We start from the raw sequence: 18,883 nt of genomic DNA, 5'->3' as shown, positions 1-18,883 counted from the left end.
ATTCATTTTGAATGGGGAAAATGTCCCTAAAAACTGGGAATTCTAGGAAATTCGGGAATTTTTAAAATAATTGTTGAAAGGGAGCACATGTTTCCTGAACAGGCTGAATATTTTGAAATTGGAACGGCTTGAATTGGATACAAAATGTGGGAATTGTGGTACTTTTGAAAAATGTCCCTTTCTTTTCAATGAGAATTTCATGGACATTTGGGAATTTCAGGAAAAGAGGGATTTTCTTTGAAAATGCTAAAAAATGTGAATGTTCTGAATTAGTTTACATGGTTGGTGTTGACATTTTTCAAATCGGTCGAGAAATGTTGAAGTAATAACATTTTAAATTGAGAAATGGTACTACAGAATTTCGGGAAAACCGGGAACTTTTCTAGTTCAAAAAACAACTTTGTTTTTTTTCCTGATTAAGAGGATTTTTTTGATGGTGGAACGGTTGAAGTGGGTTGAAAAATGTGGAAGGAGTCATCGCACTAAAAAAGGTTGGAAATAAGGTTAGAAAAAAACAGGAATTTCTGGAAATGTGTTGAACGTGGAAAAATGGTTGTTTGAATTTCCAGGATTTATTTAATATTTTGAAGTTGGGTTGAAAAATGTGGGAATTGTGGATGTTTGAAAAACGGATAATTCATTTTGAATGTGGAAGATGTCCCTAAAAAACTGGGAATTCTAGGAAATCCAGGAATTTTTAAAATAATTGTTGAAAGGGAGCACATGATTCCTGAACAGGCTGAATATTTTGAAATTGGAACGGTTTGAATTGGATACAAAATGTGGGAATTTTGGAACTTTTGAAAAATGTCCCATTATTTTCAATGAGAATTTCATGGACATTTGGGAATTTCAGGAAAAGAGGGATTTTCTTTGAAAATGCTAAAAAATGTGAATGTTCTGAATTAGTTTACATGGTTGGTGTTGAAATTTTTCAAATCGATCGAGAAATGATGATGTAATAACATTTTAAATTGAGAAATGGTATTACGGAATTTCGGGAAAACTGGGAATTTTTCCAGTTCAAGAAACAACTTTGTTTTTTGTCCTGATTAAGAGGAATTTTTTGACGTTGGAACGGTTGAAGTGGGTTGTAAATGTGGAAGGAGTCATCGCACTAAAGAAGGTTGGAAATAAGGTTTGAAAAAAACAGGAATTTCTGGAAATTTGTTGAACGTGGAAAAATGGTTGTTTGAATTTCCAGGATTAATTTAATATTTTGAAGTTGGGTTGGAAAATGTGGGAATTGTGGATGTTTGAAAAACGGATAATTCATTTTGAATGGGGAAGATGTCCCTAAAAAACTGGGAATTCTAGGAAATTCGGGAATTTTAAAAATAATTGTTGAAAGGGAGCACATGATTCCTGAACAGGCTGAATATTTTGAAGTTGGAACGGTTTGAATTGGATACAAAATGTGGGAATTGTGGATCTTTTGAAAAATGTCCCATTATTTCAATGATAATTTCGTGGACATTTGGGAATTTCAGGAAAAGAGGGATTTTCTTTGAAAATGCTAAAAAATGTGAACGTTCTGAATTAGTTTACATGGTTGGTGTTGACATTTTTCAAATCGGTCGAGAAATGTTGAAATAGTAACATTTTAAATTGAGAAATGGTACTACGGAATTTCAGGAAAACCGGGAACTTTTCTAGTTCAAAAAACAACTTTGTTTTTTTTCCTGATTAAGAGGATTTTTTTGATGGTGGAACGGTTGAAGTGGGTTGAAAAATGTGGAAGGAGTCATCGCAGTAAAGAAGGTTGGAAATAAGGTTAGAAAAAAACAGGAATTTCTGGAAATTTGTTGAACGTGGAAAAATGGTTGTTTGAATTTCCAGGATTAATTTAATATTTTGATGTTGGGTTGAAAAATGTGGGAATTGTGGATGTTTGAAAAACGGATAATTCATTTTGAATGGGGAAGATGTCCCTAAAAAACTGGGAATTCTAGGAAATCCGGGAATTTTAAAAATAATTGTTGAAAGGGAGCACATGATTCCTGAACAGGCTGAATATTTTGAAGTTGGAACGGTTTGAATTGGATACAAAATGTGGGAATTTTGGAACTTTTGAAAAATGTCCCATTATTTTCAATGAGAATTTCATGGACATTTGGGAATTTCAGGAAAAGAGGGATTTTCTTTGAAAATGCTAAAAAAATGTGAATGTTCTGAATTAGTTTACATGGTTGGTGTTGACATTTTTCAAATCGGTCGAGAAATGTTGAAGTAGTAACATTTTAAATTGAGAAATGGTACTACGGAATTTCGGGAAAACCGGGAATTTTTCTAGTTCAAAAAACAACTTTGTTTTTTTCCCTGATTAAGAGGATTTTTTTGGATGGTGGTACGGTTGAAGTGGGTTGAAAAATGTGGAAGGAGTCATCACACTAAAGAAGGTTGGAAATAAGGTTAGAAAAAAACAGGAATTTCTGGAAATTTTTTGAACGTGGAAAAATGGTTGTTTGAATTTCCAGGATGAATTTAATATTTTGAAGTTGGGTTGAAAAATGTGGGAATTGTGGATGTTTGAAAAACGGATAATTCATTTTGAATGGGGAAAATGTCCCTAAAAAACTGGGAATTTTGGAAATCCGGGAATTTTTTAAATAATTGTTGAAAGGGAGCACATGATTCCTGAACAGGCTGAATATTTTGAAGTTGGAACGGTTTGAATTGGATACAAAATGTGGGAATTGTGGAACTTTTGAAAAATGTCCCTTTCTTTTCAATGAGAATTTCATGGACATTTGGGAATTTCAGGAAAAGAGGAATTTTCTTTGAAAATGCTAAAAAAATGTGAATGTTCTGAATTAGTTTACATGGTTGGTGTTGACATTTTTCAAATCGGTCGAGAAATGTTGAAGTAGTAACATTTTAAATTGAGAAATGGTATTACGGAATTTCGGGAAAACCGGGAATTTTTCCAGTTCAAAAAACTACTTTGTTTTTTTTCCTGATTAAGAGGAATTTTTTGACGGTGGAACGGTTGAAGTGGGTTGAAAAATGTGGAAGGAGTCATCGCACTAAAGAAGGTTGGAAATAAGGTTTGAAAAAAAACAGGAATTTCTGGAAATTTGTTGAACGTGGAAAAATGGTTGTTTGAATTTCCAGGATTAATTTAATATTTTGATGTTGGGTTGAAAAATGTGGGAATTGTGGATGTTTGAAAAACGGATAATTCATTTTGAATGGGGAAGATGTCCCTAAAAAACTAGGAAATCTAGGAAATCCGGGAATTTTAAAAATAATTGTCGAAAGGGAGCACATGATTCCTGAACAGGCTGAATATTTTGAAGTTGGAACGGTTTGAATTGGATACAAAATGTGGGAATTTTGGAACTTTTGAAAAATGTCCCATTATTTTCAATGAGAATTTCATGGACATTTGGGAATTTCAGGAAAAGAGGGATTTTCTTTGAAAATGCTAAAAAAATATGTGAATGTTCTGAATTAGTTTACATGGTTGGTGTTGACATTTTTCAAATCGGTCGAGAAATGTTGAACTAGTAACATTTTAAATTGAGAAATGGTACTACGGAATTTCGGGAAAACCGGGAACTTTTCCAGTTCAAAAAACAACTTTGTTATTTTTCCTGATTAAGAGGATTTTTTTGATGGTGGAACGGTTGAAGTGGGTTGAAAAATGTGGAAGGAGTCATTGCACTAAAGAAGGTTGGAAATAAGGTTAGAAAAAAACAGGAATTTCTGGAAATTTGTTGAACGTGGAAAAATGGTTGTTTGAATTTCCAGGATTAATTTAATGTTTTGAAGTTGGGTTGAAAAATGTGGGAATTGTGGAAGTTTGAAAAACGGATAATTCATTTTGAATGGGGAAAATGTCCCTAAAAACTGGGAATTCTAGGAAATCCGGGAATTTTTAAAATAATTGTTGAAAGGGAGCACATGATTCCTGAACAGGCTGAATATTTTGAAATTGGAACGGTTTGATTTTGATACAAAATGTGGGAATTTTGGAACTTTTGAAAAATGTCCCATTCTTTTCAACGAGAATTTCATGGACATTTGGGAATTTCAGGAAAAGAGGGATTTTCTTTGAAAATGCTAAAAAAAATGTGAATGTTCTGAATTAGTTTACATGGTTGGTGTTGACATTTTTCAAATCGGTGGAGAAATGTTGAAGTAGTAACATTTTAAATTGAGAAATGGTACTACGGAATTTCGGGAAAACCGGGAACTTTTCTAGTTAAAAAAAAAACGTTGTTTTTTTTCCTGATTAAGAGGATTTTTTTGATGGTGGAACGGTTGAAGTGGGTTGAAAAATGTGGAAGGAGTCATCGCACTAAAGAAGGTTGGAAATAAGGTTAGAAGAAAACAGGAATTTCTGGAAATTTGTTGAACGTGGAAAAATGGTTGTTTGAATTTCCAGGATTAATTTAATATTTTGAAGTTGGGTTGAAAAATGTGGGAATTGTGGATGTTTGAAAAACAGATAATTAATTTTGAATGTGGAAAATGTCCCTAAAAAACTGGGAATTCTAGGAAATCCGGGAATTTTTTAAATAATTGTTGAAAGGGAGCACATGATTCCTGATCAGGCTGAATATTTTGAAGTTGGAACGGTTTGAATTGGATACAAAATGTGGGAATTGTGGAACTTTTGAAAAATGTCCCATTATTTTCAATGAGAATTTCATGGACATTTGGGAATTTCAGGAAAAGAGGGATTTTCTTTGAAAATGCTAAAAAATGTGAATGTTCTGAATTAGTTTACATAGTTAGTGTTGACATTTTTCAAATCGATCGAGAAATGTTGAACTAGTAACATTTTAAATTGAGAAATGGTTCTACGGAATTTCGGGAAAACCGGGAACTTTCCTAGTTCAAAAAACAACTTTGGTTTTTTTCCTGATTAAGAGGATTTTTTTGATGGTGGAACGGTTGAAGTGGGTTGAAAAATGTGGAAGGAGTCATCGCACTAAAGAAGGTTGGAAATAAGGTTAGAAAAAAACAGGAATTTCTGGAAATTTGTTGAACGTGGAAAAATGGTTGTTTGAATTTCCAGGATTAATTTAATATTTTGATGTTGGGTTGAAAAATGTGGGAATTGTGGATGTTTGAAAAACGGATAATTCATTTTGAATGGGGAAGATGTCCCTAAAAAACTGGGAATTCTAGGAAATCCGGGAATTTTAAAAATAATTGTTGAAAGGGAGCACATGATTCCTGAACAGGCTGAATATTTTGAAGTTGGAACGGTTTGAATTGGATACAAAATGTGGGAATTGTGGATCTTTTGAAAAATGTCCCTTTATTTTCAATGCGAATTTCATGGACATTTGGGATTGTCAGGAAAAGAGGGATTTTCTTTGAAAATGCTAAAAAAATGTGAATGTTCTGAATTAGTTTACATGGTTGGTGTTGACATTTTTCAAATCGGTCGAGAAATGTTGAACTAGTAACATTTTAAATTGAGAAATGGTTCTACGGAATTTCGGGAAAACCGGGAACTTTCCTAGTTCAAAAAACAACTTTGGTTTTTTTCCTGATTAAGAGGATTTTTTTGATGGTGGAACGGTTGAAGTGGGTTGAAAAATGTGGAAGGAGTCATCGCACTAAAGAAGGTTGGAAATAAGGTTAGAAAAAAACAGGAATTTCTGGAAATTTGTTGAACGTGGAAAAATGGTTGTTTGAATTTCCAGGATTAATTTAATATTTTGAAGTTGGGTTGAAAAATGTGGGAATTGTGGAAGTTTGAAAAACGGATAATTCATTTTGAATGGGGAAAATGTCCCTAAAAAACTGGGAATTCTAGGAAATCCGGGAATTTTTAAAATAATTGTTGAAAGGGAGCACATGATTCCTGAACAGGCTGAATATTTTGAAGTTGGAACGGTTTGAATTGGATACAAAATGTGGGAATTGTGGAACTTTTAAAAAATGTCCCTTTCTTTTCAATGAGAATTTCACAGACATTTGGGAATTTCAGGAAAAGAGGGATTTTCTTTGAAAATGCTAAAAAATGTGAATGTTCTGAATTAGTTTACATGGTTGGTGTTGACATTTTTCAAATCGGTCGAGAAATGTTGAAGTAGTAACATTTTAAATTGAGAAATGGTACTACGGAATTTCGGGAAAACCGGGAACTTTTCTAGTTAAAAAAAAACCTTTGTTTTTTTTCCTGATTAAGAGGATTTTTTTGACGGTGGAACGGTTGAAGTGGGTTGAAAAATGTGGAAGGAGTCATCGCACTAAAGAAGGTTGGAAATAAGGTTAGAAAAAAACAGGAATTTCTGGAAATGTGTTGAACGTGGAAAAATGGTTGTTTGAATTTCCAGGATTAATTTAATATTTTGAAGTTGGGTTGAAAAGTGTGGGAATTGTGGATGTTTGAAAAACGGATAATTCATTTTGAATGTGGAAAATGTCCCTAAAAAACTGGGAATTCTAGGAAATCCGGGAATTTTTAAAAATAATTTTTGAAAGGGAGCACATGATTCCTGAACAGGCTGAATATTTTCAAGTTGGAACGGTTTGAATTGGATACAAAATGTGGGAATTGTGGATCTTTTGAAAAATGTCCCATTATTTTCAATGAGAATTTCATGGACATTTGGGAATTTCAGGAAAAGAGGGATTTTCTTTGAAAATGCTAAAAAATGTGAATGTTCTGAATTAGTTTACATGGTTGGTGTTGACATTTTTCAAATCGGTGGAGAAATGTTGAAGTAATAACATTTTAAATTGAGAAATGATATTACGGAATTTCGGGAAAACCGGGAATTTTTCCAGTTCAAAAAACAACTTTGTTTTTTGTCCTGATTAAGAGGAATTTTTTGACGGTGGAACGGTTGAAGTGGGTTGAAAAATGTGGAAGGAGTAGTCGACAGAAGAAAGGGTGAAAAAAGGGTTTGAAAAAAACGGGAATTCTGCAAATTCCTGGCATTTTTTTGAACTTTGAAAAATGATAGTTTGAATGTCCAAGATCAGTGAAATATGTTGAAGGTGGAATGGTTTGAATTGGTTGAAAAATGTGTAAATGGTGGAAGTTTGAAAAATGGCCAATTCATTTTAAATGGGGAAAACGTCCCTGAAAAATAGGAATTCTTGGAAATCCGGGAATTTTTTTCAAAATGTTGAAGGACAGCACACAATTTTGGGTTCAAAAATGTGAAATGAGTCATCGCACTTAAAAAGGTTGGAAATAAGGTTTGAAAAAAACAGTAATTCCTGGAAACTTGTTGAGCGTGGGAAAATTATAGTTTGAATGTCTAGGATAAGTGAAATATGTTGAAGGGGGAATGGTTTGAATCGGTTGAAAAATGTGGAAATGGTGGAAGTTTGAAAAATGTCCAATTCATTTTGAATGGGAAAAATGTCACGGAAAACCTAGAATTCTGGGAAATCTGGGAATTTTTGGAATTTGTCCAGGGAAAACCCGCGATTCCCGATTAGGCTGAACAGTTTGAAGTTGGAATGGTTTGAATCGGATGAAAAATGTGGAAGTTGTGGAACTTTGAAAAATGTGGAAGGAGTAGTCGACAGAAAAAAGGGTGAAAATTGGAGTTTCCAGGATGAGTGGAAAATGTTGAAGGTGGAATTGTTTGAATCGGTTGAAAAATGTGGAAATGGAAGTTTGAAAAATGTCCAATTCATTTTGAATGGGGAAAAATGCCCCGTAAAACCTGGAATTCTGGGAAATCTGGGAATTCTTGGAATTTGTTAAGGGAAAGCCCGCGATTCCCGAATAGGCTGAACAGTTTGAAGTTGGAACGTTTTGAATCGGATGAAAAATGTGGAAATTGCGGAAGTTTGAAAAATGGCCAATTCATTTTGAATGGGGAAAAATGCCCCGTAAAACCTGGAATTCTGGGAAATCTGGGAATTCTTGGAATTTGTCAAGAGAAAGCCCGCGATTCCCGAATAGGCTGAACAGTTTGAAGTTGGAACGTTTTGAATCCGATGAAAAATGTGGAAATTGCGGAAGTTTGAAAAATGGCCAATTCATTTTGAATGGGGAAAAATGCCCCGTAAAACCTGGAATTCTGGGAAATCTGGGAATTTTTGGAATTTGTTAAGGGACAGCCCACGATTCCCGAATAGGCTGAACAGTTTGAAGTTGGAACGTTTTGAATCGGATGAAAAATGTGGAAATTGCGGAAGTTTGAAAAATGGCCAACTCATTTTGAATGGGAACAATGTCCCGGAAAACTTGGAATTCTGGGAAATCTGGGAATTCTTGGAATTTGTCAAGAGAAAGCCCGCGATTCCCGAATAGGCTGAACAGTTTGAAGTTGGAACGTTTTGAATCGGATGAAAAATGTGGAAATTGCGGAAGTTTGAAAAATGGCCAATTAATTTTGAATGGGGAAAAATGCCCCGTAAAACCTGGAATTCTGGGAAATCTGGGAATTCTTGGAATTTGTTAAGGGAAAGCCCGCGATCCCCGAATAGGCTGAACAGTTTGAAGTTGGAACGTTTTGAATCGGATGAAAAATGTGGAAATTGCGGAAGTTTGAAAAATGGCCAATTCATTTTGAATGGGGAAAAATGCCCCGTAAAACCTGGAATTCTGGGAAATCTGGGAATTCTTGGAATTTTTCAAGAGAAAGCCCGCGATTCCCGAATAGGCTGAACAGTTTGAAGTTGGAACGTTTTGAATCGGATGAAAAATGTGGAAATTGCGGAAGTTTAAAAAATGGCCAATTCATTTTGAATGGGGAAAAATGCCCCGTAAAACCTGGAATTCTGGGAAATCTGGGAATTCTTGGAATTTGTTAAGGGAAAGCCCGCGATTCCCGAATAGGCTGAACAGTTTGAAGTTGGAACGTTTTGAATCGGATGAAAAATGTGGAAATTGCGGAAGTTTGAAAAATGGCCAATTCATTTTGAATGGGGAAAAATGCCCCGTAAAACCTGGAATTCTGGTAAATCTGGGAATTCTTGGAATTTGTCAAGGGAAAGCCCGCGATTCCCGAATAGGCCGAACAGTTTGAAGTTGGAACGTTTTGAATCGGATGAAAAATGTGGAAATTGCGGAAGTTTGAAAAATGGCCAATTCATTTTGAATGGGAACAATGTCCCGGAAAACTTGGAATTCTGGGAAATCTGGGAATTCTTGGAATTTGTCAAGAGAAAGCCCGCGATTCCCGAATAGGCTGAACAGTTTGAAGTTGGAACGTTTTGAATCGGATGAAAAATGTGGAAATTGCGGAAGTTTGAAAAATGGCCAATTCATTTTGAATGGGGAAAAATGCCCCGTAAAACCTGGAATTCTGGGAAATCTGGGAATTTTTGGAATTTGTCAAGGGAAAGCCCGCGATTCCCGAATAGGCTGAACAGTTTGAAGTTGGAACGTTTTGAATCGGATGAAAAATGTGGAAATTGCGGAAGTTTGAAAAATGGCCAATTCATTTTGAATGGGGAAAAATGCCCCGTAAAACCTGGAATTCTGGGAAATCTGGGAATTCTTGGAATTTGTTAAGGGAAAGCCCGCGATTCCCGAATAGGCTGAACAGTTTGAAGTTGGAACGTTTTGAATCGGATGAAAAATGTGGAAATTGCGGAAGTTTGAAAAATGACCAACTCATTTTGAATGGGAACAATGTCCCGGAAAACTTGGAATTCTGGGAAATCTGGGAATTCTTGGAATTTGTCAAGAGAAAGCCCACGATTCCCGAATAGGCTGAACAGTTTGAAGTTGGAACGTTTTGAATCCGATGAAAAATGTGGAAATTGCGGAAGTTTGAAAAATGGCCAATTCATTTTGAATGGGAACAATGTCACGGAAAACCTAGAATTCTGGGAAATCTGGGAATTTTTGGAATTTGTCCATCGAAAACCCGCGATTCCCGATTAGGCTGAACAGTTTGAAGTTGGAACGGTTTGAATCGGATGAAAAATGTGGAAGTTGTGGAACTTTGAAAAATGTGGAAGGAGTAGTCGACAGAAAAAAGGGTGAAAATTGGAGTTTCCAGGATGAGTGGAAAATGTTGAAGGTGGAATTGTTTGAATCGGTTGAAAAATGTGGAAATGGAAGTTTGAAAAATGTCCAATTCATTTTGAATGGGGAAAAATGCCCCGTAAAACCTGGAATTCTGGGAAATCTGGGAATTTTTGGAATTTGTCAAGGGAAAGCCCGCGATTCCCGAATAGGCTGAACAGTTTGAAGTTGGAACGTTTTGAATCGGATGAAAAATGTGGAAATTGCGGAAGTTTGAAAAATGGCCAATTCATTTTGAATGGGGAAAAATGCCCCGTAAAACCTGGAATTCTGGGAAATCTGGGAATTCTTGGAATTTGTTAAGGGAAAGCCCGCATTCCCGAATAGGCTGAACAGTTTGAAGTTGGAACGTTTTGAATCGGATGAAAAATGTGGAAATTGCGGAAGTTTGAAAAATGACCAACTCATTTTGAATGGGAACAATGTCCCGGAAAACTTGGAATTCTGGGAAATCTGGGAATTTTTGGAATTTGTCCATCGAAAACCCGCGATTCCCGATTAGGCTGAACAGTTTGAAGTTGGAACGGTTTGAATCGGATGAAAAATGTGGAAGTTGTGGAACTTTGAAAAATGTGGAAGGAGTAGTCGACAGAAAAAAGGGTGAAAATTGGAGTTTCCAGGATGAGTGGAAAATGTTGAAGGTGGAATTGTTTGAATCGGTTGAAAAATGTGGAAATGGAAGTTTGAAAAATGTCCAATTCATTTTGAATGGGGAAAAATGCCCCGTAAAACCTGGAATTCTGGGAAATCTGGGAATTTTTGGAATTTGTCAAGGGAAAGCCCGCGATTCCCGAATAGGCTGAACAGTTTGAAGTTGGAACGTTTTGAATCGGATGAAAAATGTGGAAATTGCGGAAGTTTGAAAAATGGCCAATTCATTTTGAATGGGGAAAAATGCCCCGTAAAACCTGGAATTCTGGGAAATCTGGGAATTCTTGGAATTTGTTAAGGGAAAGCCCGCATTCCCGAATAGGCTGAACAGTTTGAAGTTGGAACGTTTTGAATCGGATGAAAAATGTGGAAATTGCGGAAGTTTGAAAAATGACCAACTCATTTTGAATGGGAACAATGTCCCGGAAAACTTGGAATTCTGGGAAATCTGGGAATTCTTGGAATTTGTCAAGAGAAAGCTCGCGATTCCCGAATAGGCTGAACAGTTTGAAGTTGGAACGTTTTGAATCGGATGAAAAATTTGGAAATTGCGGAAGTTTGAAAAATGGCCAACTCATTTTGAATGGGAACAATGTCCCGGAAAACTTGGAATTCTGGGAAATCTGGGAATTCTTGGAATTTGTCAAGAGAAAGCCCACGATTCCCGAATAGGCTGAACAGTTTGAAGTTGGAACGTTTTGAATCCGATGAAAAATGTGGAAATTGCGGAAGTTTGAAAAATGGCCAATTCATTTTGAATGGGGAAAAATGCCCCGTAAAACCTGGAATTCTGGGAAATCTGGGAATTCTTGGAATTTGTCAAGGGAAAGCCCGCGATTCCAGAATAGGTTGAACAGTTTGAAGTTGGAACGTTTTGAATCGGATGAAAAATGTGGAAATTGCGGAAGTTTGAAAAATGGCCAATTCATTTTGAATGGGGAAAAATTCCCCGTAAAACCTGGAATTCTGGGAAATCTGGGAATTCTTGGAATTTGTTAAGGGAAAGCCCGCGATTCCCGAATAGGCTGAACAGTTTGAAGTTGGAACGTTTTGAATCGGATGAAAAATGTGGAAATTGCGGAAGTTTGAAAAATGGCCAATTCATTTTGAATGGGGAAAAATGCCTCGTAAAACCTGGAATTCTGGGAAATCTGGGAATTCTTGGAATTTGTCAAGAGAAAGCCCGCGGTTCCCGAATAGGCTGAACAGTTTGAAGTTGGAACGTTTTGAATCGGATGAAAAATGTGGAAATTGCGGAAGTTTGAAAAATGGCCAATTCATTTTGAATGGGGAAAAATGCCCCGTAAAACCTGGAATTCTGGGAAATCTGGGAATTCTTGGAATTTGTTAAGGGAAAGCCCGCGATTCCCGAATAGGCTGAACAGTTTGAAGTTGGAACGTTTTGAATCGGATGAAAAATGTGGAAATTGCGGAAGTTTGAAAAATGGCCAATTCATTTTGAATGGGGAAAAATGCCCCGTAAAACCTGGAATTCTGGGAAATCTGGGAATTCTTGGAATTTGTTAAGGGAAAGCCCGCGATTCCCGAATAGGCTGAACAGTTTGAAGTTAGAACGTTTTGAATCGGATGAAAAATGTGGAAATTGCGGAAGTTTGAAAAATGGCCAATTCATTTTGAATGGGGAAAAATGCCCCGTAAAACCTGGAATTCTGGGAAATCTGGGAATTCTTGGAATTTGTCAAGGGAAAGCCCGCTATTCCCGAATAGGCTGAACAGTTTGAAGTTGGAACGTTTTGAATCGGATGAAAAATGTGGAAATTGCGGAAGTTTGAAAAATGGCCAATTCATTTTGAATGGGGAAAAATGCCCCGTAAAACCTGGAATTCTGGGAAATCTGGGAATTCTTGGAATTTGTCAAGAGAAAGCCCGCGATTCCCGAATAGGCTGAACAGTTTGAAGTTGGAACGTTTTGAATCGGATGAAAAATGTGGAAATTGCGGAAGTTTGAAAAATGGCCAATTCATTTTGAATGGGGAAAAATGCCCCGTAAAACCTGGAATTCTGGGAAATCTGGGAATTCTTGGAATTTGTTAAGGGAAAGCCCGCGATTCCCGAATAGGCTGAACAGTTTGAAGTTGGAACGTTTTGAATCGGATGAAAAATGTGGAAATTGCGGAAGTTTGAAAAATGGCCAATTCATTTTGAATGGGGAAAAATGCCTCGTAAAACCTGGAATTCTGGGAAATCTGGGAATTCTTGGAATTGTTAAGGGAAAGCCCACGATTCCCGAATAGGCTGAACAGTTTGAAGTTGGAACGTTTTGAATCGGATGAAAAATGTGGAAATTGCGGAAGTTTGAAAAATGGCCAACTCATTTTGAATGGGAACAATGTCCCGTAAAACCTGGAATTCTGGGAAATCTGGGATTTCTTGGAATTTTTTAAAGGAAAGCCCGCGATTCCCGAATAGGCTGAACAGTTTGAAGTTGGAACGTTTTGAATTGGATGAAAAATGTGGAAATTGCGGAAGTTTGAAAAATGGCCAACTAATTTTGAATGGGAACAATGTCCCGGAAAACCTAGAATTCTGGGAAATCTGGGAGTTATTGGAATTTGTCAAGAGAAAGCCCGCGATTCCCGAATAGGCTGAACAGTTTGAAGTTGGAACGTTTTGAATCGGATGAAAAATGTGGAAATTGCGGAAGTTTGAAAAATGGCCAACTCATTTTGAATGGGAACAATGTCCCGGAAAACCTGGAATTCTGGAAAATCTGGGAATTCTTGGAATTTGTCAAGAGAAAGCCCGCGATTCCCGAATAGGCTGAACAGTTTGAAGTTGGAACGTTTTGAATCGGATGAAAAATGTGGAAATTGCGGAAGTTTGAAAAATGGCCAATTCATTTTGAATGGGGAAAAATGCCCCGTAAAACCTGGAATTCTGGGAAATCTGGGAATTCTTGGAATTTGTCAAGAGAAAGCCCGCGATTCCCGAATAGGCTGAACAGTTTGAAGTTGGAACGTTTTGAATGGGATGAAAAATGTGGAAGGTAGAGCGCGCAAAAATGTGGAGAAAAAGAAGAAGAATAAATAGATGAATGTTGGTGTAGAAAAGGTGTGAATGTTTTGGAACATTCCCACAATCAATAACTTGTACTTATCAGAAATGAATGTACCATGTTGAGGCACTTAAGCACATGAAGGAGGCTTTTTTAGCGTCCCTTCACTGGCTCCCTGTGCGTTACCGAATCAATTTTAAACTCCTTTTATTTGTTTTTAAATGTCTAAACAACCTCGCGCCAACCTATCTCTCCGACCTCCTTCAGCCTTACTGCCCCACCCGATCCTTAAGATCAGCCGATCAGCTGCTGTTGACGGTCCCTGACACAAGGCTGAAGCTTAGAGGTGACAGAGCTTTCGCCGTTGCTGCTCCCGAGCTCTGGAACGACCTACCCCTGAGTGTTAGACAAGCCTCCTCTCTTCCTGTTTTTAAATCTCTCTTAAAAACATACTTTTATTCCATGGCTTTTAACACTGAGTGATATCCATCCTGCAATGGCGCCCCATAATACACCTGCTGTGATCCTGTTTTTATGTTTTTATGTTTTTATTAATTCTATTTTAATTATTTATTTTTTATCGTGTTCTGTTTGTGTTGTGTTGTGTTTGCTCGGCACTCGTTTTATCTTTTAACCTGTTCATTGTACAGCACTTTGGCTACCCCTGTGGTCAATTTTAAATGTGCTCTATAAATAAAGTTGATTTGATTTGATTTGATTCACTACACTACTTAAAAATCAATGTTAAATCATTCACAATTCCCTTGTGGATCAATAAAGTTTGTCTAAGTCTAAATCTAAAAAACAAATTCTGAAGGTGAACTACGATAAGTGAAATATTAACAATGTCAAGTAAGAAGCGGATGCCAGTTAAAGATAAATATATTTCTATATTTATTTAGGCTTAAAATGAGTAGTATTTAAAAAAGAGAGAATGGTAAAAGGGTAAAAAAAAAGAAAGAAAAAAAAGACAAGACAATTGTCTTTTTAGCATGTTTTCTGTTAAATATTACACAAAATAAATAAATTCAAAGAAAACTCATGATTGGATGTTCTTTGACCTGGTCTTTGTCCGTCTTCTCAGTCCATAGTCACATCTGCTGTTATTATTACTTTTATAACTTAGACTGTAAAATATAATAGAGGTTGTATATATCTTTCTTTCACAATTGTCCTCGCGCTTCCTCCTCAGTGCGTCCTTCACATCCAACAATCTCCCGAGTGCTTCCGAACCCTCAACCCCCCCCCCCGACGTCCAGTCACCGAGGATGCACCCCGATGGGCAGGAAGTGAGTGGTTGTGTTTTTCCTCCTGGTCTTCTTGCCCCTGACCGCCTTGCCGTTGGCGTTGAGTCCCACAAACATGTGCTTGCGCTTGTTGCGCCACTCCGCTGAAGCGTAGGTGTTGTACTTGTTCTCCTCGATGCGCTCGATCAGGCGACAGTCGGGGCCGAAGTCCCTCTGCGGGAGACAAGCAGAGTGGGGAAAGGTTCACTGGTGTTTAGTGAGTGTAGGCTCTCTTTCCAAACAGCAGATCTTTGTTCAAAATGTTCATTAGTGCAGTCTTTTTCAACATTTTTTGAAGCCAAGGCACATTTGTTTGCGTTGACAAAATGCGGAGGCAGCAGAAATCATTCAAAAATGAAACTCAGTTGACAGTAAAAAGTCGTTGGATATGACTTTAAAGCATAACCAATATAGCTCTTGTCTCAAAGTAGGTGTACTGTCACCACCTGTCACATCACACCCTGACTTATTTTTGATTGTCATGTCATGTTCGGATGTTCTTTGTGCTCCACACGCTGTAAGTCTTTGCTGTCGTCCAGCGTTTACTTTGCAACCAGTTCAGTTCTAGCTTCGTTTTGCATAGCCTTCCCTAAGCTTCAATGCCTTTTCTTAGCGGCACTTGCCTTTTGTTTATTTTTTGGTTGCGCCTGCCACCCGCTGCGGTCTGCATATTGTGATCACGACAAACCATGTTCCCGACATCTACAAAGCAATTAGCTACCTGCTGCCACCTACTGATATGGAAGAGTGTTACACGGCACACAGTTAAACGCTTTGTTTTTGCAATCAAGACTGTTTAAGTTGTTTTTAATCCTTCTTTGTGGGGACATTGTTGATTGTCATGTCATGTCTGGATGCTCTACAGTAAGTCTTTGCTGTCGTCCAGCATTATGTTTTTGTTTACTTTGTAGCCAGTTCAGTTTTAGTTTCGTTCGGCATAGCCTTCCCTAAGCTTCAATGCCTTTTCTTAGGGGCACTCACCTTTTGTTTATTTTTTACCGCTGTTCCCGACATCTACAAAGCATTTAGCTACCTGCTGCCACCTACTGATATGGAAGAGTATTACACGGTACACAGCAGTTCCATGTCTTCCTTAAACGCTTTGTTTTTGCAATCAAGACTATTTCAGTTGTTTTTAATCCTTCTTTGTGGGGACATTGTTGATTGTCATGTCATGTTCGGATGTACTTTGTGGACGCCGTCTGCTCCACACGCAGTAAGTCTTTGCTGTCGTCCAGCATTATGTTTTTGTTTACTTTGTAGCCAGTTCAGTTTTAGTTTCGTTCGGCATAGCCTTCCCTAAGCTTCAATGCCTTTTCTTAGGGGCACTCACCTTTTGTTTATTTTTTACCGCTGTTCCCGACATCTACAAAGCATTTAGCTACCTGCTGCCACCTACTGATATGGAAGAGTATTACACGGCACACAGCAGTTCCATGTCTTCCTTAAACGCTTTGTTTTTGCAATCAAGACTATTTCAGTTGTTTTTAATCCTTCTTTGTGGGGACATTGTTGATTGTCATGTCATGTTCGGATGTACTTTGTGGACGCCGTCTGCTCCACACGCAGTAAGTCTTTGCTGTCGTCCAGCATTATGTTTTTGTTTACTTTGTAGCCAGTTCAGTTTTAGTTTCGTTCGGCATAGCCTTGCCTAAGCTTCAATGCCTTTTCTTAGGGGCACTCACCTTTTGTTTATTTTTGGTTTAAGCATTACACACTTTTTTACCTGCACACTGCCTACCGCTGTTCCCGACATCTACAAAGCATTTAGCTACCTGCTGCCACCTACTGATATGGAAGAGCATTACACGGCACACAGCAGTTTCATGTCTTCCTTAAACGCTTTGTTTTTGCAATCAAGACTATTTCAGTTGTTTTTAATCCTTCTTTGTGGGGACATTGTTGATTGTCATGTCTGGATGTTCCACAGTAAGTCTTTGCTGTCGTCCAGCATTATGTTTTTGTTTACTTTGTAGCCAGTTCAGTTTTAGTTTCGTTCGGCATAGCCTTCCCTAAGCTTCAATGCCTTTTCTTAGGGGCACTCACCTTTTGTTTATTTTTTACCGCTGTTCCCGACATCTACAAAGCATTTAGCTACCTGCTGCCACCTACTGATATGGAAGAGTATTACACGGCACACAGCAGTTTCATGTCTTCCTTAAACGCTTTGTTTTTGCAATCAAGACTATTTAAGTTGTTTTTAATCCTTCTTTGTGGGGACATTGTTGATTGTCATGTCATGTTTGGATGTACTTTGTGGGCGCTGTCTACTCCACACGCAGTAAGTCTTTGCTGTCGTCCAGCATTATGTTTTTGTTTACTTTGTAGCCAGTTCAGTTTTAGTTTTGTTCAGCATAGCCTTCCCTAATCTTCAATGCCTTTTCTTAGGGGCACTCACCTTTTGTTTATTTTTGGTTTAAGCATTAGACACTTTTTTACCTGCACACTGTCTACCGCTGTTCCCGACATCTACAAAGCATTTAGCTACTTGCTGCCACCTACTCATATGGAAGAGTATTACACCGCACACAGCAGTTTCATGTCTTCCTTAAACGTTTTGTTTTTGCAATCAGGACTATTTCAGTTGTTTTTAATCCTTCTTTGTGGGGACATTGTTGATTGTCATGTCATGTCTGGATGCTCCACAGTAAGTCTTTGCTGTCGTCCAGCATTATGTTTTTGTTTACTTTGTAGCCAGTTCAGTTTTAGTTTCGTTCTGCATAGCCTTCCCTAAGCTTCAATGCCTTTTCTTAGGGGCACTCACCTTTTGTTTATTTTTGGTTTAAGCATTAGACACTTTTTTACCTGCACAGAGCCTCCCGCTGTTTCCCACATCTACAAAGCAATTAGCTACCTGCTGCCACCTACTGATATGGAAGAGTATTACACGGCACACAGCAGTTTCATGTCCTCCTTAAACGCTTTGTTTTTGCAATCAAGACTATTTCAGTTGTTTTTAATCCTTCTTTGTGGGGACATTGTTGATTGTCATGTCATGTCTGGATGCTCCACAGTAAGTCTTTGCTGTCGTCCAGCATTTTGTTTTTGTTTACATAGTAGCCAGTTCAGTTTTAGTTTCGTTCGGCATAGCCTTCCCTAAGCTTCAGTGCCTTTTCTTAGGGGCACTCACCTTTTGTTTATTTTTGGTTTAAGCATTAGACACTTTTTTACCTGCACACTGCCTCCCGCTGTTCCCGACATCTACAAAGCATTTAGCTACCTGCTGCCACCTACTGATATGGAAGAGTATTACACGGCACACAGCGGTTTCATGTCTTCCTCGAGACTATTTAAGTTGTCTTAATCCTTCTTTGTGGGGAGATTGTTGATTGTCATGTCATGTTCGGATGTACTTTGTGGACGCCGTCTGCTCCACACGCAGTAAGTCTTTGCTGTCGTCCAGCATTATGTTTTTGTTTACTTTGTAGCCAGTTCAGTTTTAGTTTCGTTCTGCATAGCCTTCCCTAAGCTTCAATGCCTTTTCTTAGGGGCACTCACCTTTTGTTTATTTTTGGTTTAAGCATTAGACACTTTTTTACCTGCACACTGCCTACCGCTGTTCCCGACATCTACAAAGCATTTAGCTACCTGCTGCCACCTACTGATATGGAAGAGTATTACACGGTACACAGCAGTTCCATGTCTTCCTTAAACGCTTTGTTTTTGCAATCAAGACTATTTCAGTTGTTTTTAATCCTTCTTTGTGGGGACATTGTTGATTGTCATGTCTGGATGCTCCACAGTAAGTCTTTGCTGTCGTCCAGCATTTTGTTTTTGTTTACTTTGTAGCCAGTTCAGTTTTAGTTTCGTTCGGCATAGCCTTCCCTAAGCTTCAATGCCTTTTCTTAGGGGCACTCACCTTTTGTTTATTTTTTACCGCTGTTCCCGACATCTACAAAGCATTTAGCTACCTGCTGCCACCTACTGATATGGAAGAGTATTACACGGTACACAGCAGTTCCATGT

At 37.8% G+C, this 18,883-nt stretch overlaps 1 protein-coding gene across 1 annotated transcript in view; it reads right to left on the bottom strand.

Annotated features, from left to right (window-relative positions):
- Window positions 1-14,548: 14,548 nt before the first annotated feature.
- Window positions 14,549-18,883, bottom strand: part of fgf10a (fibroblast growth factor 10a) — a 114,889-nt gene continuing 110,554 nt past the window's right edge. Inside the window, exon 3 of the mRNA XM_061966368.2 lies at window positions 14,549-15,091. Within this exon, the coding sequence (XP_061822352.1) occupies window positions 14,891-15,091 (201 nt within the window). The 3' untranslated portion in view covers window positions 14,549-14,890. The remainder of the gene's footprint in view (window positions 15,092-18,883) is intronic.

Source organism: Nerophis lumbriciformis, linkage group LG11 (assembly GCF_033978685.3).
Source record: "Nerophis lumbriciformis linkage group LG11, RoL_Nlum_v2.1, whole genome shotgun sequence".
Lineage (NCBI taxonomy): Eukaryota > Metazoa > Chordata > Actinopteri > Syngnathiformes > Syngnathidae > Nerophis > Nerophis lumbriciformis.
This window is presented reverse-complemented; position numbering and strand designations above follow the sequence as displayed.